This window comes from Ooceraea biroi, chromosome 3 (assembly GCF_003672135.1).
Source record: "Ooceraea biroi isolate clonal line C1 chromosome 3, Obir_v5.4, whole genome shotgun sequence".
Lineage (NCBI taxonomy): Eukaryota > Metazoa > Arthropoda > Insecta > Hymenoptera > Formicidae > Ooceraea > Ooceraea biroi.
This window is the reverse complement of record NC_039508.1, coordinates 250,078-264,750: the sequence shown is the minus strand read 5'-3', so window position 1 is coordinate 264,750 and position 14,673 is coordinate 250,078. Positions and strand designations below refer to the sequence as shown.

The following is a 14,673-nucleotide window of genomic DNA, read 5'->3' as shown; positions in this document are numbered from 1 at the left end:
ATAACGAACTGAAACGACCAAAGGAAAATTGTATATTCAACAATAAACAGAAGCAAATTAAGTCGTTGCTTTCTTTTAATTCGCGTTCTGTCAAAATTTCCTGGACTGATACAAATCAATTGCATTTTATATTTTAACAGCATGTAATAATATTATAATTCCATTATTAATAATTATTATTCTATATTTCTTCTCAGAGATTTATGTATTCCTGATATTTTCTATTCATTTCTCTCATGGCGGATCACGCTCGAGAGAAAATGCTCCTGAATTCCAAATAATTCAACGACACACGAAACGGTACAAGTGACGGCATCTATGATGAATACTTCAAAACTAGTAAAGGATCTTCAGTGCTCGGCACATCTGATAAATATGCTATCTTGCCATCGTTCTGACGGCACTTGAAGTAAACGAATTGTACTACAGGTGCCGCCACTTGCAGATTTTGCTCGCGTAAAACAATTTTTGGAATTGCAGCAGCCAGAAATACAATGATTGTAATCAGAGAACCAAATATTCCGTTCGGAATCAATTTTAGTAACTGTGTGCATTTGCAAATTAATCATATGCGGAAATATCAGAAATGACTGAACTTAATGAGAAGATTTCTACTGCCGGCTTTATCGGAGTAATCCAAGATGGCAGCGGCCTAGTGCACGACACGTTCTCAGTATTGTTTATAATAACGTTGCATATTGTTTAACCATTAATTAATGACAATGTTCTTCCGATTTTGTAACTTGTGTCATAAAACCGCGAATGTCCAATTTATAAATTTTCAACGATGTTATGTAAGTGCAATTTCCTATCTCTCTCTTTCTCTCGCTCTAACCTCAATTATAATATTTCGTTACGTGCATAGCGTATGAATAAGTTCTTCATGTTAACTAATGTGTTACGTACAGAGAAACACTTCTAAAAAGAAGAGCAGTGTCAAGCGCACCGCGTTCAATGTCGAAGGGAAAACGCCGATAATCGAATGCAAACGAAAGGAATTTAACTTTTACGAGGGCCAAACGTACCCGAAACGTGAAATAATACAATTAGCCAGCAAGGGATGGCATCACTACAAATCTAAGGGGATTACTTCCTCATACAACCCTTTGTGCATGTAAAATATTACTTGCTAATAACTCTTTGCCTTGTTTTCCCATTTCCTTTTTATTCACGTGTCTTTCGTACATACGCAGAACCAGACCCAGAACCAGATGTCAGAACAGGCAGAGGATGATGCATATGAGGAAGATACACATGATTCTTTCAAGCAGTTTAACTTGGATCCACAACTGACAAAAATCTTGGAAAGATACAGCATAACGAAGCCTCTGCACATACAAAGAGTCGGAATACCCAAGATACTGAACGGTGCCAATACCGTCATAGCGGCGGAAACCGGCTGCGGAAAGACACTGGCTTACCTCTTGCCCATGATCGACGAAATTTTAAGGTGGAAAGAATTGGAGAAAGATCGAAGGTACAATTCTCCATTGGGGTTGATCGTGACGCCCTCTCGAGAACTAGCCTTTCAGATAGGGGTTTGTATCGCATCATTATTATAACGTAATACATAATTTAATTATATACTCTACACGAAAAGTAAAATTACTCTCGCACCTCTCGAAAGCTCGAAGCAAGAAAGATATGCCAGTATCTTGGCATTCGTACAAAACTTTTTACCGGCGGAAAAACGAAGAAGATTTTATTGGACCCACCGGTGGAGGAAGTCGACATTGTCGTAGCCAGTTTCGGAGTCATCAGCAAATTAACAACGAATAAAGTCATCAGACTGAGCGCGGTTAAGCACATCGTGCTGGACGAGGCAGACGCCCTGTTTCATGAGACGTTCCAGGAACAACTGCAGGTGTTCCTGAAAAGAGTGCCGGTATGTCCATTTCGAATCGTTCACAAAGTTTAAAAATGTAACACGATGTACAGGACTAAAGCATCGTCTCGTTCACAGCTCGGTTTTGCGCAAGACACAAATTCTCCCAAGTTACCGGCAGCCGCACAGTTCACGGTAGTCTCCGCGACGATGCCTTCGAGGATGTCGATAGTTCTGAAGGACATCATAAACGTAAGTGCTTCCAAGTTCCAACCACGGTGCTAAGATCGCGGGTTGCATCTTAATCCTTCTCGTTCGCAGGTGGACTCGTTGGTGCCCGTGAAGTCGAACAAGTTGCATCACATCCTCGTGCCGCAGAAATTCATGAGGGTGGGTGCGGACGACAAGCCAGCGGAGCTCCTGAAGTACATCAAGCCGAAGGTGGCGAGGAAGGATCAAGTGATCGTGTTCAGCAACGACAACAAGACCTGCAATTGGGTCAGCATGTTCCTCGACAACAGCAACATCAAGAGCGTTTCCTTGAACGGCGAGATGCCGTTGTACGACAGGAACAACAGGTACGCCGCCTTCAAGAGCGGCAAGTGCCGAGTGCTGTGCACCACGAACGCCGGGTCGCGCGGCCTCGACACGATCACGGTGCGCCACGTCTTGAACTACGACTTCCCGACCGCGACCGCCGATTACATTCACAGGTACGTCACAAGTCTGTCTTATTATTCAGCGTGTATACAATGTACGTTTGTTCCCAGATGCGGTAGAACCGGAAGGGTCGGTAACATCAAGGACTGCCGAGTGACCAACTTCATAAGCACTCAGTCTGAACTCACGGTGGTTCAGAAGATAGAAAAATCCGCACGGAGGCTGAAGCCGATCCCGATAATCGACATCCACCACAACCCGGACGATGACGTGGAGGGATTCGATATTGAAGACATTAAGCAGATGGAGCAGGAAGAGTTCAGCGTACCGTACTGATGTATCAAAGTTGATGTAAATAAAGATCGGTCTTTATTAATCGATAGCTCTTCCTCGGTAGCTGACAATGAAAATCGCGCGAGATAAAACTCGACTGTTTTGTAGACACGAGTGGGGTCGATAACGCGCCCTTTTCCGCGCAGTTCGTAATTAAATTTCACGGGGACAGGTACACCGAGCGCTTTACGAGGAAACCCTTGGAGCGCTCAACTGGGACGGGATCAACCAATTAGCGGAATGTTGTCGGCGCGTTCGATCTTTTCGAAGGACCTTATCCCGAGTGGATCGTCCTCGACCCGGGCTGACGGGCTTGCCGGATCAATTAACGTAGCCTACGTTGCCTGCCGGAATCCTCGTTCGTATTCTCTCCCCTTTCTCCCCCGAGATAGATCCCGGCGAATTCAATTCGATTCACTCGTACCTTCCGGGCACGACAGCGCGGAAATGGCAAATTTCTCCGTCCGTTTCCACGACGCGCTTATCAGCATCATGGTGGCGATGCGGATTGCCAGATGAGAGAATTAATCGGGTCGCATCCCACGCTTCTCTCCGTTGTCCGGTGGTTCCTTTTATCATGCCGATTCCTGAATTCCGAGTTCCAGAGAGTTTCAGGGAGGAAACCACGGCCCACACGCACACACGTGCGTGCGTGCGTATCCGTTCGTTTGATGTCCTCCCTTGCCCCGTCGTCCGATGGCACTCCCACACGCCGCGTACGCCCACACGAGCGGCAAATAGTAATACTCTTCCCCTGAACCGCAGCGGTGGCAGACCCTGCGTCTGGATCGCTTAGATGCTGTCGGCGATGTTTATTATTCGCGCTGGGTTTTAGCGAAATTAGACGCGCCCGGCGTGGCACGCGTCGACAGCCACGTTCGTGCCACGCGGTGATGATGGGTGCGCCCTGAGTGTCACCGCACGAAAGCACCGTCACCGCTCCACGATAGCGTCCCACGGGGACGGACCCTCGGTTGACGAATGGACAGGCGAGGGCTAGGCCGGAGTGACACGATGTTGTTAAAAATTTAGGATGCACCATCAGCGATCAGGAATATCCCACACGTCCGTGGGATATTGCTGGATAATCCTGGAGCCTAATTATGAATTCTTTTTTCATTCTTTAGATGCAATTTGCCTCTTGTTCCTCTGTCTTTCTCTCTCACTTTCTCGTTATCCAACGTTATCATTTCATCTTCTCGGGGCTGTCGTCTGTCTCTTCATCGTCATCATCATCATCTTCCCGTATTCTCGCGTGTCTCGTCAACGGCCGTTGAATAATCGGCCGTAGCGGCCGGATCCCGCGCTCCCGGATGCACTTCTGTTACGCTCGCGATTTGACACGCGTCCACGCGCTCCAAAAGAATAACGCGGTCACGCCTTCGGTACACCGTCATTAAAGCTACATCCACCGCTGGAGAACGGTAAACGCAAACGGTGAGCTGCCGGTAGCAACCACCGCCGCGATGATAACGCGCTAATTAGCGTGGGTAGCGCCGTGACATGTAGGACAGAGGCAGTACGGGAGACCGGGAGCAGCATGTTATAGCATCTACGCGGGAGATGTGATCTTAAGCAGACCCAGAAGCTCGCGCCACACGCACGCTTTGGCTTCCAACGGGCCGTGCCATACCCTCCGACCCCGACGAAGTTTACCGGTCGAGTTTACTTGACCCATTTCCACTTTTAAGTTTTTATGGCTCCGTGCAAGGTCATAACATGTTTTTCACTTCATCGACCGATCGTTAACCGGATTGGACTTTCCCTCATGTTCCATCGGAGGAATCTTAATGTACTGTGCTGTGCAGCGTCGCACAGTGGGACATTTTCACGAAAAGCTGGCCAAAACTCCTTGAATCGTTAATTTGTATAAAAATTGTTAATCGGGGGTTTTTTGGGGTCGCTAATTACAAATCCGGTATTGAAATTTTTAAATTTCAAATGATTGATCCAATATAACCAAAAAATATGAAAAACTCGATCGACTCATATGAAATTACTATTATTTAATTACTATTAACTTACTAAAAATTACTATTAAACTATTTTTTAATTTAATGCATAAAATAAATTTATGAACGAAATATTGTTTCGTGTTTATTGCATAATCTAACCTAACAACGCTACAAAAAAATTATCACACAAGAAGGTTAGCAAATATTAGCAGCTAATTCTTTCGAATCTCGATAAAGAACACAACAAACTACAATCCCTATGTTTAAATTTAGAGGTATGTCGAAGTACGTCTAACTAAACGACTGTGTAAAAAATAATATCATAATAATTGCATCATTTTTCTGGACCTCAATTTCCAGACGAAAATTACAAGTAATAAATGTCAATTAAATAAAAATACTATATCATAGAAATTGCTACGTACTTCCAGGAATCTCTCCCATTTTTTAGAAATAAGTTTGCACTATTTGTCTGGGAATTATTTAATATTTAAACGCAATATGGTATTTGCTCCGAGTGTAATGAGGTTTGTCCGACGCAAATGTCAAGTAACTGTGAACTGAAATAAAAAATTAGCTAAAATTGGTGTGTCCCTATGAGACGAACGACATTTGATGCAACCAACATCTATCTGCAAATCCCTGTATCTAATATAATCTATATATCAAATTGACTTTTTGAGTTTTGGCCAGCTTTTCGTGAAAATGTCCCACTGTGCGTCGCAAGGAAATAATTAATGTATGACGCATCTAACTGTTTTGACGAGAGATTACGAATCTACACCGGAGGAGCCAACGCTGCCCATGTAGATTGCGCGTAGGAGCTCGCCGGCTCGTCCTCGCGTAAACATGAATTATTATTGTTCACGCGGAAGTATCCGACGCTGGTTCTGACGAACACGCATCCGCATATCTCTAGCGAGCTATAGCTGGCGAGCGAGACACGATGTTTCCTCGGAAACATGCGAGAGACGCGACTAAGGAGAAAACAGATCGAAATAGACCATCCAGCGTACTCGACGGGGCCACATCAAGTGCGCAGTTCGTTGGGAGTTTGCGAGAGCCGAGAGTTCATGCGAGTTTGTTTTCGACGCTGGTCATGATGGAAGCGATCTATACAGAGAATGCTATCAAGAACGTATCGCATTACGTATCGTAAGACGAATTCGTCACGATCGAACCGATAATGAGGGATAATGAAATCGAAGGAGTAGACGAACAAACAAGTCGTCAACGAAATTAGTCGACAAGTTGCTGCTAATGGAGGAACTGTGTGCTGTTGATTGAAAAAGAAAGAAACGAAGCATTTTATTCATCTTGTTTTCAAGTTCCTGAGAGATACGCGTACGAGTAATAACGTAATAACTGTCGACCTGGCAACACGAACGATTAATAGTCTTGAATAAATCGTTCCCTATTTGTGTATTCCTTATTCTTACGTAAAACGTAACGCTCTAGAAAAAGCAATCACGCTCTAACTGGACGAAAGAAGAGGAGGAGCTAATCTTTTTTCATCGCGGTACGTTACTCCGCGCGTAACGTGCGTAACGGCAATTATAAATATACGAGGCGAGAAGAAACGGCTCAAGTAGATCGATCATAAATCTAATCTACTGTCAAGCGCATTATTGCAGGCGTAATCACCGGTTTATGTAGCGGAGTCTAATTTTTCTTCGCGATCAGCGCAAATTGCCGCGGAAACTCTCCGTTCGATACTCGTTCGCTCCCGGTAAATTCGCGGTGTCCGCGTCTCGCGCGAGAAGTGCACGCGCGTCGGCAAGCAGGAGAGGAAATTCATTTCGGTCATCGTCAGCCGGCTTTTTTGCCGGAACCGCGTGCAGCTCGCGTGCACTCTAATTCGATTTTAATATCCGCCTGAGGATCACGCGCGTCTGACCTCCTCGACGAAGAGCCGTTCTGTCGAATGGTGCCTGCACGCAGGACAGGGAATCGGATCGAGAGTGGAATCAACTGGGTACGTGCAGCAAAACGTCATTGCTTGGATTATCTTGATTGGACATTTCAGGTGGGTAATGAAATATAAGAACGCTTGGCGTTTAAATGCAAAAAACCGTAATTGTATATTGACGATCTTTTAATCTCTCGAGCATCGCAATGTGCGCTTGTGCGTGAAGTTCGCTGTTAAAGTCTACTTTCTTGATGTTGAGGTAAAATAAAATAGACTGCAAACTCCGAATTGTCCCATTGAAAATTGAACGATTCACAAGCGGAATTAATATATTTGTGCCTCTACAATATTGCTGAGCGAAATTGGAAAAACGAAAATTGAGATTGTAAATTTGAATGTTAAATTTAAATTTCGAATCGAAAGTATAGGCAACGGGATCGAATAGTTTTGCCCTTCTCGCCCTCGTGATATCTACACTGTTTTGAATCGTGAATCCCTATTTCAGCCCCCCTCTCTCTCTCTCTCTCTCTCCGAAACATCGTGATCTTCTCTCATTTTTTTGGATGCATAAGTGTGAGAGACCGTGGCTGGAAACACAGGCACAGTGTTAGTCCACGCGTTCGTGTTCGCTCGCGTCTCACATCTCGAGGAATCGGATTGCTCCGGCAGTACGAAGTGCTACACCACGGAGCACGGACACGCGTTGCCTGAAGCTGGCGATGTAGAAGGAGGCGAGCAGAGCGTAAAAGAGAAGGGTGGGGGGGGGAATCGGCGACGACCGGTACGCCAGAAGCAAGTTCAGTCAGTCCGCGGAGCGCAGCCTGTTAGCGCGTGTAGCGTTGGCGCTCGTGCGAGCTAGCACGTTTCGCGTTTTTGCATCGGGATCACCCTTTCTTTCTCTCTCTCTCACGTGATCGGTATCGTGCCGAGACACAAACGTTCATCGAAGAAATCGTCACGCGTACGAGGAACAAGAAACGACGAGGAGGAAGAAGAAACAAAGTCCCGAACGAGCGTCGGTCACGCTCGAACGCGACGCGCGGCTAACTTCGGTGCAGTACCACCTCCCTAGCGGGAGAGTGCGAGCGTTTCGTGCACCACCATCAACATCGGGTGACTTGACGGCGGCGATAAACAAAGCTGTGCCGCGCCGTCGCGTCCAACGGATCCGCCGGTGGATCGCGACGCGAGTGCGAAATTCGTCGGGCCGTTCTCGCCGGAGACGGGAATTCGCGACAGTCGTGAGACAATCATCCGTTTTTCCTTCGGGAATCGCCGACACGCGATCGTCAAGGTTCGCGAGGAGTCGATGCGCGTCGTCGTACGCGTCGTTCGAACGCCGTGAAGTTGGGGTCGCGACGACGACATCTTTGGCGCGAGTGACCGCGAGATCGATACGGGATCGATTCAGAACAGTCGCGGACGGAGGTATGAGCCACCGCGACACGCGACGGTAAATTGCGACGGAAAAGTGACGGAAGGGTTGACGGTCAGTGATCGCTGTTGTGCGCGTTCCGTGTTGGTGATCTGTGAGGAAGACAAAAAAAAAGAAGAAAGAAAGAGAAAGAGGAGGAAGAGAGCAGTCACGCGGCCGACGGGCGCGTCGCGCTACACCGTTGGTGAGCCGAGGTTACGGTTTGGTGCTCCGACAGGGAACCGGAAGCCGCTATATTGGAGAGGAAGCGGGAAAGCGGCGTGCCGCTCTTCTGTGTGCCGCGGCAGAGGCGTTCGTCCCAGCCTGAAAACGTGAGCACTGTTTTTACAATTCAATTATTCATTCGGTCCGATTATCCTTGAAATGACGATTGCCACTGTCCGCGATTTATTGTGGGAATAAACCTGACGTAAGAGGCGCGTGCGTTTCAACGGCGTTCTCTAACGCCGATTATACTTGGTGTACTTAATTACACTCTTACTGCAGCGCGGCTAACAAAGGCTAAATGATAGGCTTTCTAGAAAAACTGGCTAGATTAGGGAACACCGTGATAATGAGTACCCGTGCTCCGAGACTTGGGGCTTGGAACTACAAAGTGCAGGCAGGTCTCTCGGCAGGCCGTGGTTATCGTGCTAAACAAACGTGGAATATCCGTCCATTTGCGACTATTTGTTAATTTCGCCGTCCGGTGAGAAAAATGGCGTCAATAGAAAGACGGATGCGCGGTTGCCAGAAATAATTAACCCGTAACCCGTATTTGTTTGTTTTAAAAAATCCTAAAAGCATAACGGAGGACGACGGAGCCGTATCGATCACTGAAACATCACTGAAACCGATGGAAAAATATGATCGGCATGCGCGTAACATCGGCGGCAAGTAATCTCTGCAATTAACTGCAACGTGACGTAATTGGGTTGCGCTGGCATAATTAAAACGAACGAGAAACCCTTCCCCCTCATCTCTTTCTATCCGTCCGTACCCGTGTGTACGTAACGCGACAGCGTAATGATTTGCAGTCATTAATACGACGTGTAGACGTAATATCGAGTCGATGACAAGGTCGACTCCACATATCGATGACGATAAGTCGTATATGCAAACTCTCAGCGTATCTCTCTTTCACCTTCTCCGTTCTCCACCTTCCTCGTCTGTGTAATTAATCTCCGTAATTGATAATCGGGAAGGCGAAGTTTCCTCACGTGCGATTACCATAGAATTATGCTATGGGATCATCGCGTGCCGCTTTTCCACGCAACCTCCGCGCTACGTAACGATATCGTTACTGAACGCCGCGATTAATTTCCCATTTTCTAAAAGGCCGCTGTTCTGAACGTAGGCTGGCAAATGGTCGTTTCATGAAGCTTAAATATAGGCGTTGATCTCTCTGCATAACGTGTGCGATGATAACAGGATGAAAGAAAGCAGGTGTCCCGGAGAAAAGCGTGTAGCGTGTGTAAAATACATTTTCAAGCCTACGAGATATCGGATTTAATTAAATAAAGAAAATATATTTCTAGGACACTAAATGAAATGCTCGTACGGACTAGACGCATCGGGATTCCAAGACGTATGCGTCATCGATTCACACGTCACCGATTCGTGCGTCCTGTGATGAATTTATAGGATGACTTCGCGTCGCTATAATTGTGCTCTCGTATTAATACCTCCGGGAGCGAGACCTAACATCCTGTTAGCTGAGATAGAAGGACCGACATCCTGTATCTAGGCGCGCGCGATATCTTTCTTTCTTCTGGACTGGTGCGTCAGGATGTGACGTCGATTGTACTCGTTACAACGTATTGATATCATCTTTATACCGCCCACGTTCATTAGCAGATCATCGTCGAAGAATTAAACGTCTCACGACGCGTCGATGCACGTGGGATGCTGTTGCGTGGTCGAGAACCTCTGTGCCATTGCTCAATCACGCGTGGAGAGATCATGAAGACAGCGATGATCTCTCGCCTCCCTCTCTTTCTCCCCTCGCGCTTTGTCCCTCTTCCCCGAGATCTCGTTATGGTATCCCTCACACCTGAACTTTCGAACGCCGCGCTCGCGTGCGCGAGTGACCTTTCCTCGCCGGTACCTCCGCGATTCCGGAACCTTTCTGTCACGCGGTTTCAAGTTCGGACCTCAGCCGTCTTGATTCTAATCCGAACGACCTTGTTCTTTAATGAAAGACAAAATCGATTCCTGGTTGAATAATTCAAGAGTTAGAAATGGGGAACGTTGGGAAGATTGTGATTGTGAGATTGCCGTGTGTGACGTCGTCATTATTATGGATGCGATTGAAAGCGCCGGGAAAATGAGTTCGAGTAGAAAGAATTGAATGGTTCGTTGAGAGAGTGAGTCGTCTCACAGACATTACATGTATCTATTACTTCAGATATACAAGAGATTATTAAGATATAATATGCAAAGTTGCTCGTAACTTCAATTAATATTTATTTAGTTCTAAAGAAATTTTGCCAATGCATTATTATTGACTTGAGATCATGGTTTGGAATATGTTTCCACATACACGGTGATTAGTTGCATTGTCCAAATCGGGAAAATGATGTATACGTTAACAGCATCATCAATCACCTGCAATCGTGTCGATCGTTAAGAATGTCGCGGGTTAAAGGCGGAATGGGTGACTTTATCATTTTCTTTCCGATCTGATTAACCTCACTGATCTTATTTGCGGCTATTCCTACGCAACGTAGCGAATGACCTCAATTTCGTGTTCGCATTGTCGTGTTGCTCGTGGGAAAGAAGTTTCTAGGTAGTCATGCCGCTCGGTAAATCCCAAGTTTAAACTATGTAAATAGCGAGTTGTAAATCCTAGGTTAAACTATTCTTAGGCGAATTACGATCTACGATTCTAATTTCCTGGAGAAAGCAATTATACAGAACTGATTTCTCCATGTAATGAGATACGATAAAGTCACGGTAACACGCGTTTTCATTGTCATCTTATGAAATTAAGTATCAATATGTGTGCAATCTTGTCGTAAGGTTAAACCCCCTTGTGATCCTTGAAGTCGTTTCAATAAATATTTTCTCTCATCTGATTTATAAATTACAATATTATCAGTAACGAAGATTTCCGTCACGTATCTTGTCGAGACACACAGTTTGATCGAGCAGTCATTTCTCACGTGATTTTCTTACCGGACCAAGGTCAGCCTCCTAATCTGTAATTGCTCATCGATACCTTGGACGATGGATATCGCGTGGGTAGTCCTTATATGGATGGCGTAGGTCGACGATATACGTACACATCGACATGAGGCCCGATCGTACGCCCGGAGGAGGGCGTATGTTCCCCGCGAATTTATTCACAAAGTCGCGTTTTAATGAGGGCGCCGTGACGTGATTTCGAGCGAGTCAACGAACGTCTTTCCCTTTCGCAGATTGTCTTCCCGAACACTGACGTCTCATCTTGTTTTTCGTCGTGTAAACGTCGGTAAATGTGAAGCCGAAGAGTGTTCGCCGCTTTTGAAGTTGTGTCCTTTCAAGAAACTGCAAATTGCTACCTGAAAGATAGCGGCACATGAAAGATAAAGATATAATTGCTGGTGGCTAGGCTAGCTAAAGGCGATATAATTGATGACATTCGCACTTTTCAAGCACATCTGGTTCAGCCGGTTCCTGCAATTCTGTTCGTAAGGACATGTGCGGAACACATGGTACTTTTACGGTGTCTTGAAGATAGTTTCCATTGGCTCCCACGATATTCCAGCCATCATGCAAAATGTCCGCAGTTACTCTTCTTCCAAGCCTTCTAGTATTTAGCTGAAAAACCACAAAAAGTTTAGTGTTATGATACTCGATACTTTAATTGAAAAATTAAAAATCGCGAAAAATAAGCGCCTAAAATTGTTATGGATAATTTCGCTGATGTTTCAATCAAGACTGTCATGAAACAAAAAATCGCGCATTTGAATAAAGCGAACGTAATAATATGAGATTAAATCATTAAGGTAGATAAAAGCTAAGGGATACTTACAGAATAAATATGTTCGATATTTCTGTCTTATATTTTTTCTTTGTGTAACACGTTATTTATTCGAAATCCATGTTACAGTATTTACCGAGCAAGCATGTAATTATTATCCTATCAGGAGCACAAGCAGCTGGCTTGTCTTTCCATAAGCAGAGTCGATATCACTCATGTGACCTGGTATGCGCCGGATTGTCGGTCCTGCTCTTAAAATTCCTTAAAAAACGGGTCTTTCTCGCTCAGAAGAAGCGCTTTCGGAATTCGTGCGTGTTGCCATTGCCGGCAGAGAACGGCTTTTGTGTCCCACGCACCGAGTTATTGTATTCCCGATGCGCGTATGGCCGATGCGAGTTCGTTATTACGCCTACTTCCGGTCGTCGCGTGGATGACTCTCGCGTATCATAAACGTGCTCCTCATGCACGCATCCTGCGCAATCCGAGGATGCTAAAATGCAAGATGTTGTACTTTGGCATTTGTTCGATCTTGCTCCGATACTTCGTTTGACAACGACGATACATTTTATTTTTATAAATTTTTTGTTGTAAAAGTAGCTGATTAAAAATAAAGATAATGCAGGTAATGATGTAATCATATATGTATATAGAACATTAATTTAACAATTTTTCCTAAGAGCTCATTACGTTGCTTTTTTCAGTTATATTAAAAAGATCAGAGGATAAATTTTGAAGGCTAATTAAAGGGGTCACTTAAACTGTGAATGCACGGCACGTTATATTAAATCTATTAAAAGGCTTAGCTTGTACCTGTAGCTCTGCCTGGCTAGTATAGATGTGATTTTTATGCAGCACACGATGCATCGTCGCCTCAGCTATTCGACGCAGCCTGTTATTTTCTCCGTTCGACAATAGCATGCAGGCACAGTCAGGTTTAAAAAAGACAACTATTCCTTCCTAGAATACTGGAACTGGCGTGTTTTGTGAAGAATTTTTCGGAGCAACTGTAGGTATGTATCGACTTTCGATGCCCTGTCTGTGTACAGATCCAAAGTTGCGATGGAGTTTATACTTTCGTTTCATGCTTATAAAAGCGCAAGCTGCCATTCATCATGACTGACGTTCTCAGTACACAACGATTTACAAACAATCCATTTCTACGGATCAACCGTTAATGCTAGACCTTTCAACGAAATTGGAGGTGAGAGTGTGTCATGTGAACGATCATAACTTTTCCTACTTTTTTCACTATTAAAGATACACGTAACGGTAGAAACATAAAATATCATAAATAAACATGAAAATATTCTTCTAATTAACTCTCAAAAATTAAGTTGCATGACGAATAAAGCTTTATTATATACTTATTTTTTATAATTTTATTAATATATAATTTTATGAATTTATAATTTTATAATTGTATAATTTTTTAATTTTTTGTTAATATATTTCTTAGAAAAATTTGGAAAAAAATGACACTGTCATATGTGTGGTTGAAGGCGTAGTCCAATCAAGTCCATCGTTCCGAGACCATCACAAATCTCACGCAAACGATTCGTCGGTACAGTATATGGTGGATGATGAACGCATGTTCATTTTGGCTCGTGGTCGTTTCTTCCTCCGTATAACACCGGGCGAGTCACGAGATCACCTCGCAGCGACACGCGTGAGGCACGCACGACGCGCGCGGCCGCGCGTAAATTCCGGCCGATTCTCCAATTAATGCGTATCTTACGGTGCATCTCGCGGCAGTGCATCGGCAACGTGCGTATACCTGGCCGAGAGTCATCCGATGCCGCTCTCCGTGTCGACTTAAGCCGGTTTCACGCGGAGCGTTGTCTTTAGAAACGGATTGCACTGGACAGGAATTGAACGGGTCGCCTTGTAAGAGACCCACGTCATTATTACACCCTTTTCTCCGGACAAAGGAAGAAATTTTCTTCTTTCAGAAACACGTTTTTTCCTGTTTCTTCGTGTATCAGCTCGTGTAACGTTCGCGCGCTGCACAATGGTGCCCAGTAACTCGTCAGTTGTGTCGCTTACTTTCAATTGAGATGATTTTCGTTCTCATAATGCTGCTCAACGGATTATCCACGCGAATGCATCCAGCGTCGAATATCCCGCCTGTCCTGAGCAGTCCTATGAAAATGACGAATCAATGAAGGAATCTGCCACTGTAATACAACGCGACTAAAGTGGGACGGACATCTCCCGTATGATACGGGCTTTCGGGTGTGCACGACTACGCTACGTGGGGGAGTGCATTGACTTCTCGACTTGATAAACGTCGGCGAGCGAGGTGGAGCCGAGTCGCGCCACGATGCCGGGACGTCGCTTCTTCTCCTCGAGCCCGTAGGTGAGAGCCTCCTCCAGGAGGGGGTCCGGCTCGTAGGAAAAGGGCCATGGGAAGGGCCGCAGAAAGGACCGTTGTCTCGAGATGAATTCCTCTCCCGGTCTGTGTACGAAGCCCTCTCGACCCCCATTCTTCTCGCGCGCGTTTGGCAGGGCACATTAAAAAAAAGGATCCGCTTGTCACCGAGCCAACTGATAGACGGAGAAAGGGAGAATATCTTACGGAAGAAAGCGTTTAGAGAGAATCGAGGCATCGAAGGG

At 45.3% G+C, this 14,673-nt stretch overlaps 2 protein-coding genes across 2 annotated transcripts in view; both read left to right on the top strand.

The window, feature by feature from the left end:
- The first annotated feature begins 632 nt into the window (after nucleotides 1-632).
- Nucleotides 633-2,861, top strand: LOC105277450 (probable ATP-dependent RNA helicase DDX28). The gene is made up of 7 exons (XM_026968362.1): nucleotides 633-794; nucleotides 909-1,114; nucleotides 1,194-1,538; nucleotides 1,628-1,885; nucleotides 1,964-2,077; nucleotides 2,147-2,538; nucleotides 2,596-2,861. Exons 3-7 carry the CDS (start codon nucleotides 1,212-1,214, stop codon nucleotides 2,819-2,821), a joined length of 1,317 nt encoding a protein of 438 aa, XP_026824163.1. The 5' UTR covers nucleotides 633-794; nucleotides 909-1,114; nucleotides 1,194-1,211; the 3' UTR covers nucleotides 2,822-2,861.
- A 4,088-nt stretch (nucleotides 2,862-6,949) lies between these two features.
- LOC105277451 (signal-induced proliferation-associated 1-like protein 1) overlaps nucleotides 6,950-14,673 on the top strand; it is a 56,819-nt gene continuing 49,095 nt past the window's right edge. The window contains exon 1 of the mRNA XM_011335807.3: nucleotides 6,950-8,428. The gene's annotated coding sequence lies outside the window, so the exon portion shown is untranslated. The remainder of the gene's footprint in view (nucleotides 8,429-14,673) is intronic.

What these genes read in the sequence shown, in the direction of transcription:
- LOC105277450 (XM_026968362.1), top strand. Translation starts at nt 1,212, where the DNA reads ATGTCAGAACAGGCAGAGGATGATGCATATGAGGAAGATACACATGAT. An exon ending in AACTAGCCTTTCAGATAGGG is followed by an intron (nt 1,539 to 1,627) that starts GTTTGTATCGCA and finishes ACCTCTCGAAAG; the next exon opens with CTCGAAGCAAGAAAGATATG. An exon ending in TTCTGAAGGACATCATAAAC is followed by an intron (nt 2,078 to 2,146) that starts GTAAGTGCTTCC and finishes TCTCGTTCGCAG; the next exon opens with GTGGACTCGTTGGTGCCCGT.